The 15,628-nt window shown below is 45.1% G+C and overlaps 1 protein-coding gene across 2 annotated transcripts in view; it reads left to right on the forward strand.

Annotated features, from left to right (window-relative positions):
- ARHGAP18 (Rho GTPase activating protein 18) overlaps positions 1–15,628 on the forward strand; it is a 72,965-nt gene that overhangs the window by 22,363 nt on the left and 34,974 nt on the right. The window contains exon 2 of one of the 2 annotated variants that reach the window (XM_068108070.2): positions 14,983–15,146. In XM_068108070.2, coding sequence (XP_067964171.2) covers positions 14,993–15,146 — 154 coding nt within the window. In that variant the 5' untranslated portion in view covers positions 14,983–14,992. Of the gene's footprint in view, positions 1–14,979; positions 15,147–15,628 lie in introns of both variants that reach the window. The other variant, XM_068108071.2, reaches the window with a different exon arrangement.

The raw sequence follows: 15,628 nt of genomic DNA on the forward strand, positions 1-15,628 counted from the left end.
AGGCTTGGAGAAACAACTGTGTCTGCCAGATCCAGCTCAGTATGGTTGGGTATGGAATGGACGGCTGGAGACATGGGGTCCCGTACTGGACCGATTTGGGCGATGCAAGTGCTGCCTGTGCACTTATGCTCCACTGCACATGTGTTAGAGCTTGCAAAGGAAACTGCAAGTGTTTTAAAGCTGCAATTAGGTGCACACCATTGTGCAAATGTCAAGGTGGTTGCTGCAACAATATGGAGTGATGTGATCGAGCAGGAAAACAATTATCCTGTTGGTGTGATTCAGGATGACAGTTCCATTGATGCTTTGTGTTCCATTTAATATGTTCCTTCGTTTGCTGCTTGACCTCAGTGACCTTTAAATTGACCTCAAATCCTAAAATACTCTTTAAAAATGGATTATCTGTACTCGAAAACATGGAAAAAGTGGTATTACACTTAGATATACGATCAGTAGAAGCTGAGATATTGTCCGTTTCGTACCTATTGGTGGCCATTTTGAAGTTTGCAGCTACCGGCCACCAGGGGGGTGCGCCAACTTGTAGCCAGTGGTTTTTGAAAATCTCGTGCCCGGCCCAAACATCGTGCCAAATTTCAAAAAGGTGTCACAAAGTGCACGATTCCGACATGTTCCTCCCCCGCTATTTAGAGCTATTGAAGCGGTCCATACCCCAACCACCCTTATAAACCACCCTATAGACACATGGTCAAGTACTGGAAACCTGGAGGTTCATGGAAGTATTAAGAAGCCAATTTGTGTCCACGTCGCTCTAATCTCACCCATTCTCTGTGTTCCCTTTTTCAGCATCCCTCCACTATAAATAAATTAATTCTGGATTTTTACCACCCTTTTACCCAGTGTCTATTACACCACCTTATCTAACACTTAACATTAGTTATTCGTGCCTGTTGTTTGTGTCCATTATAACGTCCTTAACAACAGCAAGTTTCCTGTTTGGAATGATTTTCAATTTTGTTTGATTGCCAGGCAGACAGAGTAAAAATATTATCTCACTCCGCTCTGCGCACACACGATCGGGCCAGATTCAGAGACAAAGTACTGTTAAACAGCAGAATTATCTTCCTGTTCAAGTTCCGATTCATGTTCAAAATATAACATTCAATTTAAGCAAGTTGTTCCTCGATCATAAACTGATAAGACAGACAGACTGATGGCTGGACATGAAGCAATTGCTTAACCCCGCTTTTCGCTTCGTGTGCACGGGGTAATTACCTCTGGTAGCACAGGTTAGATGCCTTATAGTCCTTGAGCCAGACCAAAAGTAATGCTCCGGCGGGGGGAGTAATTCTCATTATGATTTTCCATTAGACCAATGTCTCAAGTGTCAGAAAAGGTGTGATGGACATCTGAGAACGGTAGCTTAGTGCCCGGATGGACGCCATCTTTGAAACCACCCAGCTCGAAAATGCCCATTTGGTGGGGTACATTGTTGCACGTGTATCTGGACTTCTATACTAGCTATCGATGTGCGGTTGACGACTAAATATACGTCCGATGTGTACCGTCTAAATAAAAAATAATATGAAGCATTTTGTTTTAGATTAATTATTATAAAAATCAATTATCGAAAAAAAATCATATATTTTTCAATATTTTATTATTAGACTTGTACTTTTTTTAGTGAAACAACACTGGTATGATTTTCCAAATTATGCATTGTGCTACACCGTTTATCTGTCTATAAAAATAACTCAAAAACTAAAACATATCATCCACCACGAGTTTACAACAAATAAATGTAAAGAGGCATAAAATGACTTAGGCCGCCGCTGGCATTATCTATTCTGACGATAACGCAAGTTAGGAATGTCGTACGGAGAGGATTTTAACACCATACGATATCTAATAAGCAGGCGGAAATTGTTACATAGGAAATCTGCACTTTGGTGGCCATCTTGGATTTCAAAATGGCCGCCAATTATATTAATTATTCATTACTAGAGTTTGGAAAGACGTATGGAGCTGATTTTAACACCATACGATGTATATTCCTAATAAGCAAGCGGAGGTATCATTGAACATGTCATGTTTTAGTCAAATAACACCGGTATGATCTTCCAAATTATACATTTTGCTAAACCGTTTATCTGTCTATAAAGATTTTCAGGCAATTTGGCCTGCATTATAATAGAGAACAACATATGCTATACAATATACAGTGCACACAAAGTTAATCATCAGAGTCGCCATCAGAGTCATTGGCATCCTGAGCCATGATAGCATCATCCTGCACCATGTTGGAGCATCCCTGCAGCTTACACACAACAGTGCACTTCAACCCATTCAGTATGCAGGAGCAATCTGACGGTCGACACATCCTTCTGCATGTGCATGAGATGAGATTCAAGACGACATCTGGAGCTGGTAGACCCGCCATCCATCGGATTGTGAGCGAACCGCCATCATCGAGTTCCCAACCATGTCCTGCTGATGGTGTTGGGACGTCTGGTAGGTTTTCAAGGCTGCGTCGCCAGATAGCCGCCTGATAGTTGGCCCTAAGCGTATGCTGCATCAAGGAGTCTTCACAAGGCGGCAATTGTCCAGATTCGATCTGGCCCTTCTTTGCACAGAACATGTGATAACGGAGCGAATTAACACCGACGATCTTCGTGTTCTTGGCGTACAGCTGACACGTGAAGGCCTGAATGCTATTGAAGACGTTTGTTGGTACATTCCACGAAGATCCCAGATCTGTGAATGCTTGAAGATACAGCTCATTCGCTTGCACAAGCTTCAAAGCCTTTATCTTTCCTTGGCTAGCCAGAGCACTCACAGTGTCACACCCGCTCCATGCATGAAGCCCTGGCAATGCACTGCAAACTCCAGACCCCAATACCGCAGCCAACTTTCCAACGTCGATCATTCTGACTCGAACCTTTGTTCCTCGTCTGATGAAGAGCTGACTATCGATGGTTCTGCTGAGATGAAGACTGATGATCAGAACGTCGGTGTCATCTGCCACTAAGATGATCGTCTTGTAGTGGGTAGCGGCGTGCTTTGCGTGGAGAAACATACGCGTGTCTGCTTCCCCGTGGCTACATTCGAGTGCTTGCACCAACTTCCACCTATCGCGGGTCAGTACCAGACATTTTTCACCACAGGTGACATACAGTGTTCTGTTGCCTAGCTTTTCGCGATTTGTTTCATGTTTCCACGACTCCGCCAGAAACACAACCAGTTTCTCCTTTGTCTGGCTGCAAGCAAGGAGACGCCGCCAGTTCATGATTTTGTGTGCGGGTCTGATCTCGCTGAAACTGATGCCTTCATTTGAACCGCGGTTCACACGCTCAGCTGCTTTGATGGATTCTTCTGTGTATGTGTCAAAGACAACATCGATGCGCTCACTGCCTTGACCAGCGTGAAGCGCTGCAGCAAGGATGCGGTCAGATAGTTCTTCGAACGTGTCGTTCTCGCCATGCATCTTTTGTATGAGAGCCATCGCATCAATTATTGTTGCACTTCGCTTGTCAACGTTCTCGGCTGGTTCCACAAGACCTTCCATGTGTTTCGCAAGTGCAGCTTTGTTCGTTTTTTTCATTGACCCATCAACGTTTGCCAAAGACCATGGTAACGGCCCTAGTGGGTGACAAAGGACAAGTTGCATGTTGAGGTTCCTTGTCTTGGCGATGAGTATCATGGTGGCAAACAGTTGTCTGTCAGCTCTCAGGACGATCTCCTTGTTTGTGCCCTTCACAACTTTCTGCTTGATCTTACCAAAGGTCTTCAAGTTTAGCTTGTTCAATGTGTCATGAAAGCCTGTTCCCTCTTCAAGACGTTTCTGGAAGCTTTGATACGCCGCTTCCCCCTTTTGCAGGGTGTTGAGTAGGTCATTAGAAACGTCCTCCCTCGCAGCCGCTCCGGTAGATATACTGAGAAGACATGACGGATCATCGGCGAATGGATTGGTCCAGTCATTTTCCAGTAGATCACAGATAGCTGTGACGCCAGACTCATCACGTTTGATGCGAGAAGTAGACAAGTCAGGGTGCTTGGCGTGAGATGTGTCGCTGCCATTCACAAGGATAGTTTCTCGTAGTTGCCTCAGTGCAGTAGCCCGATTTTCTGCAGTTAGATAGTATCGTGACACAGCCCCTTGTCGAAGACTAAAACCTCGTGTTCCTCCAGCTGTTTGCGTATCTTTGTTTACTGTTTCTTCTGTTGTCTGATCAACAGCGATTCTGGCAAATGGATTCCCTGGTCTAAGCTGTACGGAGAAGTAGCCTTGATTGAAATGCCTGTACAACTCGGGGCATGTTTCGTGGAGTTGCGTCATCTGTGCATAGTACACTGGTAGATATCTAGCATAGTTCACCTTGTTCATTGCGAAACACCAAGGGATCACTCTTCTGACACAAGCCAAGTGAAGCATCCAGTCGCCTTCTCTATCCGCACGAATCAACCCCAGCAGGGTCTCTATCATATCAATATACATCATCCAGAAGCGAGCCAGGTCTCCATGTTTGGTTCGCAGAAAATGTAGGTATTTCGCGAACATGTCAAAGCTCTGTACACATGAATCATCATCGAGAGCAGCAGCGAGAGTCTCGTGGCAAACATCCTCCTTGATGCTGTGAATTTTGAGGTCAGTGCTTCGAATCTGGGGTTCCTTGTCAGGATGATTGCTTTCTATCCACACCTGGAAGCCCTTCCAAATGATGCGCATTAGTGCCTCATACATCAACTTGTGGAGTCGCACAGCACGGTTGTATTGCTTGCCTTCCAGAACCCTGTTGATGGAACCTTCAGCGATTACTCCTGACTCAACAGCTACATCCCGAAGGCCTGCATCTCCAAACATTTTCCCAATGCTCGACATGAAGTTACAGATGGTATGGAAGTTCCCCATCATGAGCACGATTCTTCCATATCGATCGACATCTTTCCATGCTATTTCGGTCGCCTTAGCAAATAGTGCCTGGTCTAGCACCACCGGTATACGCTCAAGCTGAAGTGATGACATGATGTTCAGAGCTTCTCTGAGGATTTCTTGCACTGTTGCCATATCTGTGGCAGGCGCGTTTATAGTCGGCAGGTAGCCAACTACATCTTCCGTCACCTGAACACGATCTCTAGTCATGATGTTGAAACCAGTCCACGAACTGATTGTCTGGTCGCATGGTTCCAGCATGCGAGTCATAATCCATACGTGATTTCGGCGCTGCGCAAGGGATGTTGCGCCTGCAAGAGTGTCAGAAAGATCTGCAGGCTTGATTGCAGGTGGGCCCTCTCGTTTCCCACCGCTGTATATTGGAACTAAATCGCTGGATGACGGGATAGATCGCTTCTTATCTGCTTTGGATACTGCCGATGGAGGTTGGGGCGGCAAACACGACTGCGACTTCGGTTGGACGATGATACCGTTGACGCGATGCGATGTTCCGCCACCACTCAGCGATTCCTCTAGCCTGTCGATGTTATCGAATGCTAATACAGTCGGGACCGAAGGGTGCACATGTGACGGAAGTGGTACTGTATCTTTCTCCACACTTGCTAATTTGTCTATGCAAAGCGCTGTCTCGATTTCTTCCAGAACTGTGTACGAACATCCGTGCCCGAGTCGATTCAATATTCTGATGACCTCTGTATTACCGGTGAGCGTTTTCATGACCCACGGAAGTAGGACATGCTTCGATGTTCTGATGGTACCCCGGTGTACAGCATTGATGATATCTTGAGCCATCGACCATACCAGTGTGTCGGCACGCGCAGAGCTACCCCCACTCCCGCAAATCAAAGTATGCAGAAATACACGAAGAGAATCTGGTATCTTCACGTAATCTGAAGTGAGTTCTGCTGGCTGAGGCGGCCAACGTTCATTGTAATGAGCATCTTTGATCTGGTGTCGCAGTGAAGTAGCTGCACGCACAATGTTACTTTCACCGTCCGTTCGTTCAAATGCTTTCACTTCTGCTTTCAGGTTTACGCACTCTGCAGCAATCTCTCGCTTTGTCAGATTATCGGGCATCAAGTATACACGGTGTTTCACATTGAAGAAGATGAGCGATTCTCCAAACTCTCTTTGTAATGTGCGCTGCAGATTCTTCTTGATGGAGTCACGAACATCAACTGAAAATGTATCTGAAGACAGGATATCTGTTGCAACATCAACTATTGGAACAATCCTCGGGTTCAAGAACAAGTCAGTGCGAATGAAATTGAATATACATCGTATCATTTCTTTTTTCTCGATATTATCTTCAATGTCAGTTTCTACTTGAGGTTTTTGGGGCCGTGTGTAGTTTCTATAGCAGGAGAAGTGGTAGTGAGCCTCAGCTGCAACCATATCTCGTGTAGTCAATGCCAAAACTCTCTCATCATTGCGAGCTGTCGCAGCATCTCTTATTGTCTTATCTGCTCGAAGTTCAACAGCCAAGACAACTGTTTCACGGGTACGACTGCCTTTTATGAATTTTGAAGCACGCTGGCAAAAAATGCATTTATCATCGTAGACCGTTGAAGTTGATCCTGTCTCTTCCCGTGATGATCGCCGTCGCACCGCATCGCCAGTATCAACTGAAGAACTTCTAGCTGCATTGGTCAAAGTAGCTAGGTGGTTTTTGTGAGTGAAGTCTGATCTACAAGCCCTATGGTATAATATTGGAATATTAGGAAGTTCAACTGCGCCTTCTTGGACTAGCTTTAGAATTGGATAAAAGTTTCTAACTGCGGCTGCGTCACACAATGTCTTCCAAGAACTGTTGCCCGCTGCCTTGCTTAGTTCAGAGAGTGGCGACTTCTTGCTGCACAGGATGCACGTTCCGGACTCAGGTTCAATCTTCGCCCGTTTCGCCTCGACACCGGCCATCTCAGCTGAAAGAACAAAAAGACTGACGTTAGATTACTCCGATATCCGAAAAGCTCGCCAGCTTACATAGACATACTCATCCAAGTCAGTGAACATGTTAGATGGCGCCACAATACAACTCTATAATAGAGTTGTATGTGGCGCCATCTAACATGTTCACTTTTAGTTCTTAAGCCACCCACCCCCCCCCCCCCCCCCCCTCAGAAATTAATCAGGTCACCGCAACAAATCTCAGACTGAGATATAGAATATAGAATATAGATATAGAATAGACTGACGTCACTTTCGGCACTGGGTTCTGTGGGTTGATTATCGGCGGGAAATTCCAACTGACATAGTTTCGGTTTGTGGAAAGTGCATGCCTTTTCATATATTTTTTGTGTACACTCATGGTGGATGATATGTTTTAGTTTTTGAGTTATTTTTATAGACAGATAAACGGTGTAGCACAATGCATAATTTGGAAAATCATACCAGTGTTGTTTCACTAAAAAAAGTACAAGTCTAATAATAAAATATTGAAAAATATATGATTTTTTTTCGATAATTGATTTTTATAATAATTAATCTAAAACAAAATGCTTCATATTATTTTTTATTTAGACGGTACACATCGGACGTATATTTAGTCGTCAACCGCACATCGATAGCTAGTATAGAAGTCCAGATACACGTGCAACAATGTACCCCACCAAATGGGCATTTTCGAGCTGGGTGGTTTCAAAGATGGCGTCCATCCGGGCACTAAGCTACCGTTCTCAGATGTCCATCACACCTTTTCTGACACTTGAGACATTGGTCTAATGGAAAATCATAATGAGAATTACTCCCCCCCCCCCCCCCCCCCCCCGGAGCATTCACTTCAAAAAATGGCCGGTTGGCTCAAGGACTATTATGTAAAGCTTGGCTTTGCTTAAACTGATAAGCTAAATTTATTTTTGTATTTCCCAACTGCAAAGAGTTGTGGTCAATAAGTGGGAGTCATTGGCCACAGATGTCATGATGGGTGAGACACAAAAGGCATTAATTTCTGGAAGAGGTGTCACACACCAATGAAGTATTTACATGCAAACAGAGAGCAGATGAGACAGGATGCTATCAGACAAACACGGCCATTGACCTTGGGGGATGTTACTTCCCCCCGCACATGCTAACAACACCATCTAATGTGAGAGCTTTTCTCTCCACAGTCAGCAGGGTGCTTTTTATGGAGAATTATTCCTCACATAGGGATGCCAACCGATGGGATTTATCCTAGTTCTATCCTCCAAATGCTGAGCATCAAGTGAGGAAGCAGCACGTACTATGTTGTATTTTATGACTCAGCAAGGTCGGAACTTAACCACCATCCTCCGAGACTCAGAGCAGACACTCTTACCAATAAATACCACTGAGTGTTGAGACAATGGTGTTCATGCAAAAACTGGAAAAGCCACATTGAAAACAACTCCATGGGTGTGTAATTTGTTTAGGTTTTGATGTGCAGAAACCTCCCAGTCAACACAACACAACACAATGCAGAGTTATCCTATTTACAAGACCGATTAAAACATAATGTTCATGAGTTCACTGCCACCATCGCACCGCACCCTCCAATTCTACTACCCACCCTTCCCGTACCATCCCACCTTCTCCCCAGTCCCACACCCTCCCAGCTTCTCCCCGATCCCGAACCCTACCAGCTTCTCCCTAATCCTGCACCCTCCCATCTTCCCACCAGTCCTGTACCCTCCAAGCTTCCCCCTAGTGCCGTACCCTTCCAGCTTCTCCCCGATCCCGCACCCTCCCAGTTTCTCCCCGATCCCGAACCCTCCCAGCTTCTCCCTTTTCCTGTACCCTCCCAGCTTCTCGCCAGTCCCACAACCTCCCAGCTTCTCCCCGATCCCGAACCCCCCCCCCCCCCCAGCTTCTCCCTAATCCTGCACCCTCCCAGCTTGCCGACAGTTCTGCACCCTCCAAGTTTCCCGCCAGTCCCGTACCCTTCCAGCTTCTCCCCAGTCCGGTACCTCCCAGCTTCTCTAGTCCCGTACCCTCCCAGCTTCTCCCCAATCCCGCACCTTCCCAGATTCTCCCCGGTCCCGCACCCTCCCAGGTTCTCCCCGATCCTGCACCCTCCCAGCTTCTCCCCGATCCCAAACCGCCCCCCCCCCCCAGCTTCTCCCCGATCCCGAACCCTCCCAGCTTCTCCCCGATCCTGAACCCTTCCAGCTTCTCCCCTGATCCCGAACCCTCCCAGCTTCTACCCTGATCCCGAACCCTCCCAGATTCTCCCCGGTCCCGCACCTTCCCAGATTCTCCCCGGTCCCGCACCTTCCCAGATTCTCCCCGGTCCCACACCGTCCCAGATTCTCCCCGGTCCCGCACCTTCCCAGATTCTCCCCGGTCCCGCACCCACCCAGGTTCTCCCCGGTCCCGCACCCTCACAGGTTCTCCCCCGAATCAAAACATCCCCCGCTTCTTCCCGATCCCGGACCCTCCAGCTTCTCCCCTAATCCCGAACCCTCCCAGCTTCTAAACCTGATCCCGAACCCTCCCAGCTTCTCCCTAATCCTGCACCCTCCAAGCTTCCCCCCAGACCCGTACCTACCCATCCAGCTTCTCCCCAGTCCTGTACCTCCCACCCTCTCCAGTCCCGTACCCTCCCAGGTTCTCACCATTCCCGTACCCTCCCAGCTTTGCCCCAGTCCCGCATCCTCCTAGCTTCTCTCCAGTCCCATACCCTCCCAGCTTCTGTCCAGTCCCGTACCCTCCCAGCTTCTGTCCTGTCCCGTACCCTCCCAGCTTCTGTCCAGTCCCGTACCCTCCCAGCTTTTCTCCAGTACCGTACCCTCCCAGCTTCTCTCCAGTCCCGTACCCTCCCAGCTTCTCTCAATTTGCATACCCTCCCAGCTTCTCCCCAGTCCCGCACCCTCCCAGCTTCTCTACAGTCCAGCACCCTCCGAGCTTCTCTCCAGTCCGGCACCATCCCAGCTTCTCTCCAGTCCTGCACCCTCTCAGCTTCTCTCCAGTCCCGCACCCTCCCAGCTCCCCCAGCCCCTTCTGCATACTTTGATTTCATTATGCCCTTCCTCCTCTCCTAGCTCCTTTCCAAATTCCTGCATTCAAAAATGATCATTGAAAATCATTAGAAAAGGCTTTTTAATCGATCATTTACTGCACAATGCTTTCTTTCCTTGAGATGGCATTCCCTTTGTTCTGTGTTTATCACTACTCACAAGTTGATAGATTTTGTTAGCAAAGTGAGACCCTACCCTTGGGGGTCCCGTCTTGAAAAATTGTGGACCATGATTGGTCGTGTGTAGGCCCTGAGATATTGGGAGACACTTGTTACCTGGGGGCCCCATGCAATTGCACGGGATGCACACCACTAACTCCACCTCTGCCTCAACCACATCCTGGTGGTTGAGTTCTACTTTACATCAATAACACCTTTTTTCACTGTCTGTGTACTGCTCTTACACCTCCAAAACCCTAGGAGTAGCTTTGGATGCAATTTCCCCTTGGCTTCCACCTCTTTATGTGTTGTACTGGCATTCAAACAGTTAATACTCCATTGTCAGTGGCCTGCAAAAATTATTCACCCCCTACCAATAATGCAACATTCAGATGAATTACGAATTATGTAGAAACAATTGTTCCAAATGAACTGTTATATTCATAATTGAAGAGATCAAACTAAATACTGTTATAAAAATTTTTTAAAAAAACCACCTTTAGAGGCCATTTTTCCCCGCAAAGCGGGGGTTGGCCTTTTTCGGGCACCGTGGCTGTTGTTGTTTTTGTTGGTCCCCTTTTTGAAGCAATGTTTTACGGCCGGATGCCCTTCCTGCCGCCAACCCTTTTTGTCGCCAACCCTTTTTGTCGCCTTTTACGACAAGCAGGGAATTACCAGTGAACTGGTACTCAATTTGCCGACCTCGGAAGGATGACAGGCTGAGTCAACCCCCCTGGCGTTAATTCAGCGATCGACCAGGATTCGAACCCAGGATCCTAGGAATCCTAAGCTGGCACCCTAGCCGCTAGCCCAACACCAGGGTTATAGTTGAAGGAAATTGCATGTCAGGAATACCTGCAAAAAAAAAAGTACAAATCAAAATTCACTGGTTGCAAAAATATTCAGCCCCTTTGATCAGTACTGACAGTACTTGGTGGAAGCATCTTTTGCAACAATGACTGCTACGAGTCTTTTTGGGTCCGTCTCTACCAGCTTTGCACAGTGAGATGGTGAAATCTTTGCCCATTATTCACGTGAAGATTTCTCTAGTTCTTCCAAGTTTGATGAGAATCATCGGTGGACCGCAATCTTCAAGCCTCACCATAAATGTTCAATTGGGTTCAAGTTAGGACTTTGACTAAGCCACTCAAGAACATTTCTTTTCTTATTATGCAGCCACTCCAGTGTGGCTTTAGCTTTGTGCTTCAGATCATTGTCCTGTTGAAATATGAATCTCCCACCCAGTTTCAGATTCATGGCTGACTCAAGCAGGTTTTCATCAAGGATTCTCCTGTACTTTGCACCATCCATTATCCCTTCTATCCTGTAAAACTTGACAGTCCCTGCTGATGAAAAGCAGCTCCATAACATGATGCTGCCACCTCCATGCTTGACAGTAGGGATGGTGTTGACTGGGTGATGTGCAATGTTTGGCGTGCACCAGACGTAGCACTTTTAATTCAAAAGTTCAATTTTTGTCTCGTCTGACCACAAAACGTTTCTGCACATACCTGCAGTATCATTAAGATGCTTTTTCGCAAACTCCATTCGAGATTTTAGATGCGTCTTTTTCTGTAAAGGCTTTTTTCTTGCCACCTGCCCATAGAGACCAGCTTTGTGAAGGGCACTTTTGCTCGTATGAAATAAAACCAGATTCAAAAATGTTTAAAACAGTATCAATTGACAGGGTGTTGGTGCTGCCGAAGGAGACTCTTGGGCAAGGGTTATGCCAGGTGGTTTGCCGTTGCCTTCCCAGCAGTCAGTTACAGCATGAATGTGTAATTTGTTCAAGGTACCGGCGATACCTCACCTACTCTTCACAAAAAACAACGAGGGATCTTCAACGTAGACGGGTTCTCTGGCTTAACATCCTTCCTTGGACAGCACACAGATTGATGCCTCATCCTGCATGAAAAACACCAGGGTGACAGTTTATAGCTGGGTCAAGATTCAAACCCACAATGTGAACCCAGAGAAAGTTCAGAAGTGAACCCTATTGTGTGTTTAACCCTATGCGGCCGAAATGATCTGATGAGGCTTGACAAGGAAGACATATTGAAATTTCTGGTAGAGACGTGCAAACACAATATTTATGGACTTTGCAACACCTTTTGCCTGAGCTGGGCAAAGATGGTAAAACACAGTAAAATATTACCTTAATGTCCTGCTGATGGACCTGATTTTGCACGCGCACGCACACACATACTGTCATGATGCAAGAAATCCAACCTTTACCAAACGGCAATGGAATGTCTTCAATTCAGTTGGGATTACATCAACAACAACACAACATGCATTTTAAAGGCCATTTTCCCTGCTAGAGCGGGGGTCAGCCTTGCGGCCCCCATGACAATCTTCTCCATTTTGCCCTATTTTCTGCATCTCCCCTGGTTAACCCCCTTGCCCGCATTTCTTCTTCCACCATCTTTAGCCAAGTCTTTCTCGGTCTTCCCCGTCCTCTACTTCCTTCTACATTCATTTCCATCACTCTTCTCACCCAGTCACTTTCATCCTTCCTCAACACATGACCAAACCATCTCAACCTGTTCCTCTTCACTGCATCAATCACAGGCTCTATTCCCATCATCTTTCGCAATTCATCATTTGTCTTCCTCTCTCTCAACGATACTCCGCACATCTGGGAGTTTTCTTGGGATTACATCAATAATCTGTTATGTCTCACAGGAATGACATCACATGCTGTGCCATTCATGCAAAGCTCATTTATTTATTCATATGCAGCATGTTGCTGTTGAGTACACCATTTATGTGAGTGCACAGTAGAGTCTGCATCAGTTAGAAGTCATGTGCCATTAATAACAGCAGCGAGAGAAAACTCCTTGGTGTTAAACATGCCCAATTAATCAGGGAATGTCTCTTTTTTTAATGTTGCTTCTGATTGGGTGTTGCTCGGCCAAAAGTAATTGCATGTCATAACATGTAGGGTCCATGTTAACACTTGAAGCCACCCGCAGACACTCCACAATCGCAGATCCTACAACCCAAAGGTCGGAAGTTTATGATTCTTTTCAAACCAATGAGACAAACTACTCCCATTTGTTGGTCTACGCACATTTAGGTGTCACTGGATCATTGGCATAGGAAACAGAAATTTGAGGGGTATTATTTGAAAGTTTGTGTTACTCTTTCCAAATTTGGCAAACAGTACAGTTTTGTCAAAACATTTCCAAGGACATTGAGTCGGTTTTTAGATTTTTATCATAACAGGAATTTTGAAAAGGAGAGCTGTGAATGCACCTATTAATTAATCAAATACAGTATACAACTGCACCGTGCTCCATCTCCTTTCTGCAATTTGATAAATCATTATTTGGAAGGAATAGTGGGTGTTCCAATGCGTACTCATGTCTGCACTCCCTGTCCCGGCTTCCTGTTTCTGAAACCAAAAAAGAAAACATCGGGGACTGATTTTCTTTGTGCACGAATTATGATTGTTTAATAAACTTTTATGCTGTTGGAACCAGTTCTCCTGGCTAATAATAATTTACCATTTTGACTCCTACCATTTGCAAGTAAAAACTAGAGCAATGCGACTGTCGCCAAGATGCCTCCGCATAGTCCCACAACGGGTAGATGCCATCGTTCACTGTCCTAAAAAGAAACAAGTTTGATTTTAATCCCTTGAACTGTTTTCAAGTATCGCATTTTCACCAGCCATGACAGGTTTCACATCGATCAGTGAAGGAGTTTCAGAGAAGGGATTTTTAAAAATAAACATTTTCTGGTATACCTCTTCACCTATGATGTCATCATTATCACGCTTTTGTTCCCCATTGCGAGTACTTGACAATGTGCCAAGTTTCAAATTTTTCCATTCTGCGGTTTCCGAGAAAAATTGTTTTAATTATATGCTTTTAATCCAAGATGGCTGCCATACCACGTGACCTATGACATCACAATTATCATAAAAACATTCTGCATGGGTGTCACTCCTACCCTGAAAGTTTCGTCTCAATCGGACATATGGTTGCTGAAAAAAACGAGGTTTAGCCCGTATGGACGGACGGACAACCCAAAAACATAAGGCATAAAAATAAGTTTCAGAGCCAAAAACAGGATGTGTTTTCCATTGGCATCAGGAGCTTCCTCACTCACCTCTGGCAAAAAACGTTAAACATCTAAGAAAGGATTCCTTTGGCAACTTTAGCTGGGACAGGACTATTTATCATTGTTTGGGGAAAACCTTCTCCCTTCCCGAAAACTTCTTAGTTAGGCAGCTTAGCAATTTTTGGGGGAACGACTTTACAAAAGTACCATTTTTATTTTAGTCGTTCATTGGACCATATGCAATAGAATTAGGACCAGAGGCAAGATATATACAGTGTTTGACTTTTGCGCAAATACGACTCGCACAGCATAATATCGAGCAATACATTTATGCAAATAAATCATCAGCTATTGGAGTTGGACTAAAATCGTAAATACATAAATTGCTGGACAAATTACCTTGAACAACATGTTGTCTGTTCTAAAGCTGTATTGTCATTACAATTACATCCTTGTAGTTGCGTACATGTTAGATATATGAGAGGTGCGCGAGTCACAAGTATAACACATTTGTATAAACACTCGGTATTATATTACTAATTATTATTACATGGAAGCGTAAGATTTATTATGCAGGCATGCATACGTTTTACAAATAACACTGCAGGTAATGAAATAAAAGTTAGCCTCCTTGTTGAAAATATATACATAATTGGTTTTTGTCCTTGGTTTTTGTCCAATAAAAAGGTGAACAACACTGTATATTTCTTGCCTCCGGTCCTAAATCTATTGTATATGGTCTAATGGACCACCAAAATAAAAATGGCGCTTTTGTCAAGCCGTTCCCCATTTTCGATAAATATGCTGCTAAGCTGCCTGACTATCTGATCCATTATTCATAATATGTACATTTCCATTCCCTGTGTCCAAGCAGGGAAAGCAGGATGAGCTCGCAGGAATCGGGCCTCAAGCATGCAACATCACATGGATCACTGGATGAGCTGAACGTCAGCGAGTTCTGGGACGAGGTGAATGCTATCACGGAGAGCTGTCAAGGCATTGCAGTGGAGGATGCTGGAATTGTATGCCCAGCTGATGGTGAGAGGGATGGCCCCTGTAGGATGTGCTGCCCCAAAACCTTACGACTTTAATAGTACTGTTAATTGATTTAACTACTTCCTGGGATAATTTATGCTAAAATTAAAATATATTATCATGTCTCTTGGGATCAAACCAAATTCCCACTGAAGAAGGGGGCACTAAATGGTTGATAACGAGGCCAGTCTACTGATGTGTTCTAAACAGGTGGATAACTTAATCTTATCTTAATAGCTTAAGCCCTTACGTTGAAAAGGTGATCCCTTTTGATTTGACATGTATACCTGAAGCATTTCCTTGTTTGAGATAATGATAGGTTGGCCTTTACTATCCTATGGAAAACACCTGTTATGTTTTGATGAAAAATTTATGATCGTGTAAACTTATGACTTCTCATGAGATGTGATAGAAATAAAACGTGAATCTCATGAGAATGTTTTGCAAGGGTTGAGAAGCAAGTTCAAGTCAACACCTTGCAGATA

The sequence above is a fragment of the Myxine glutinosa genome, chromosome 2 (genome assembly GCF_964187855.1).
Source record: "Myxine glutinosa chromosome 2, kmMyxGlut1.1, whole genome shotgun sequence".
NCBI classification, from domain to species: Eukaryota; Metazoa; Chordata; class Myxini; order Myxiniformes; family Myxinidae; genus Myxine; species Myxine glutinosa.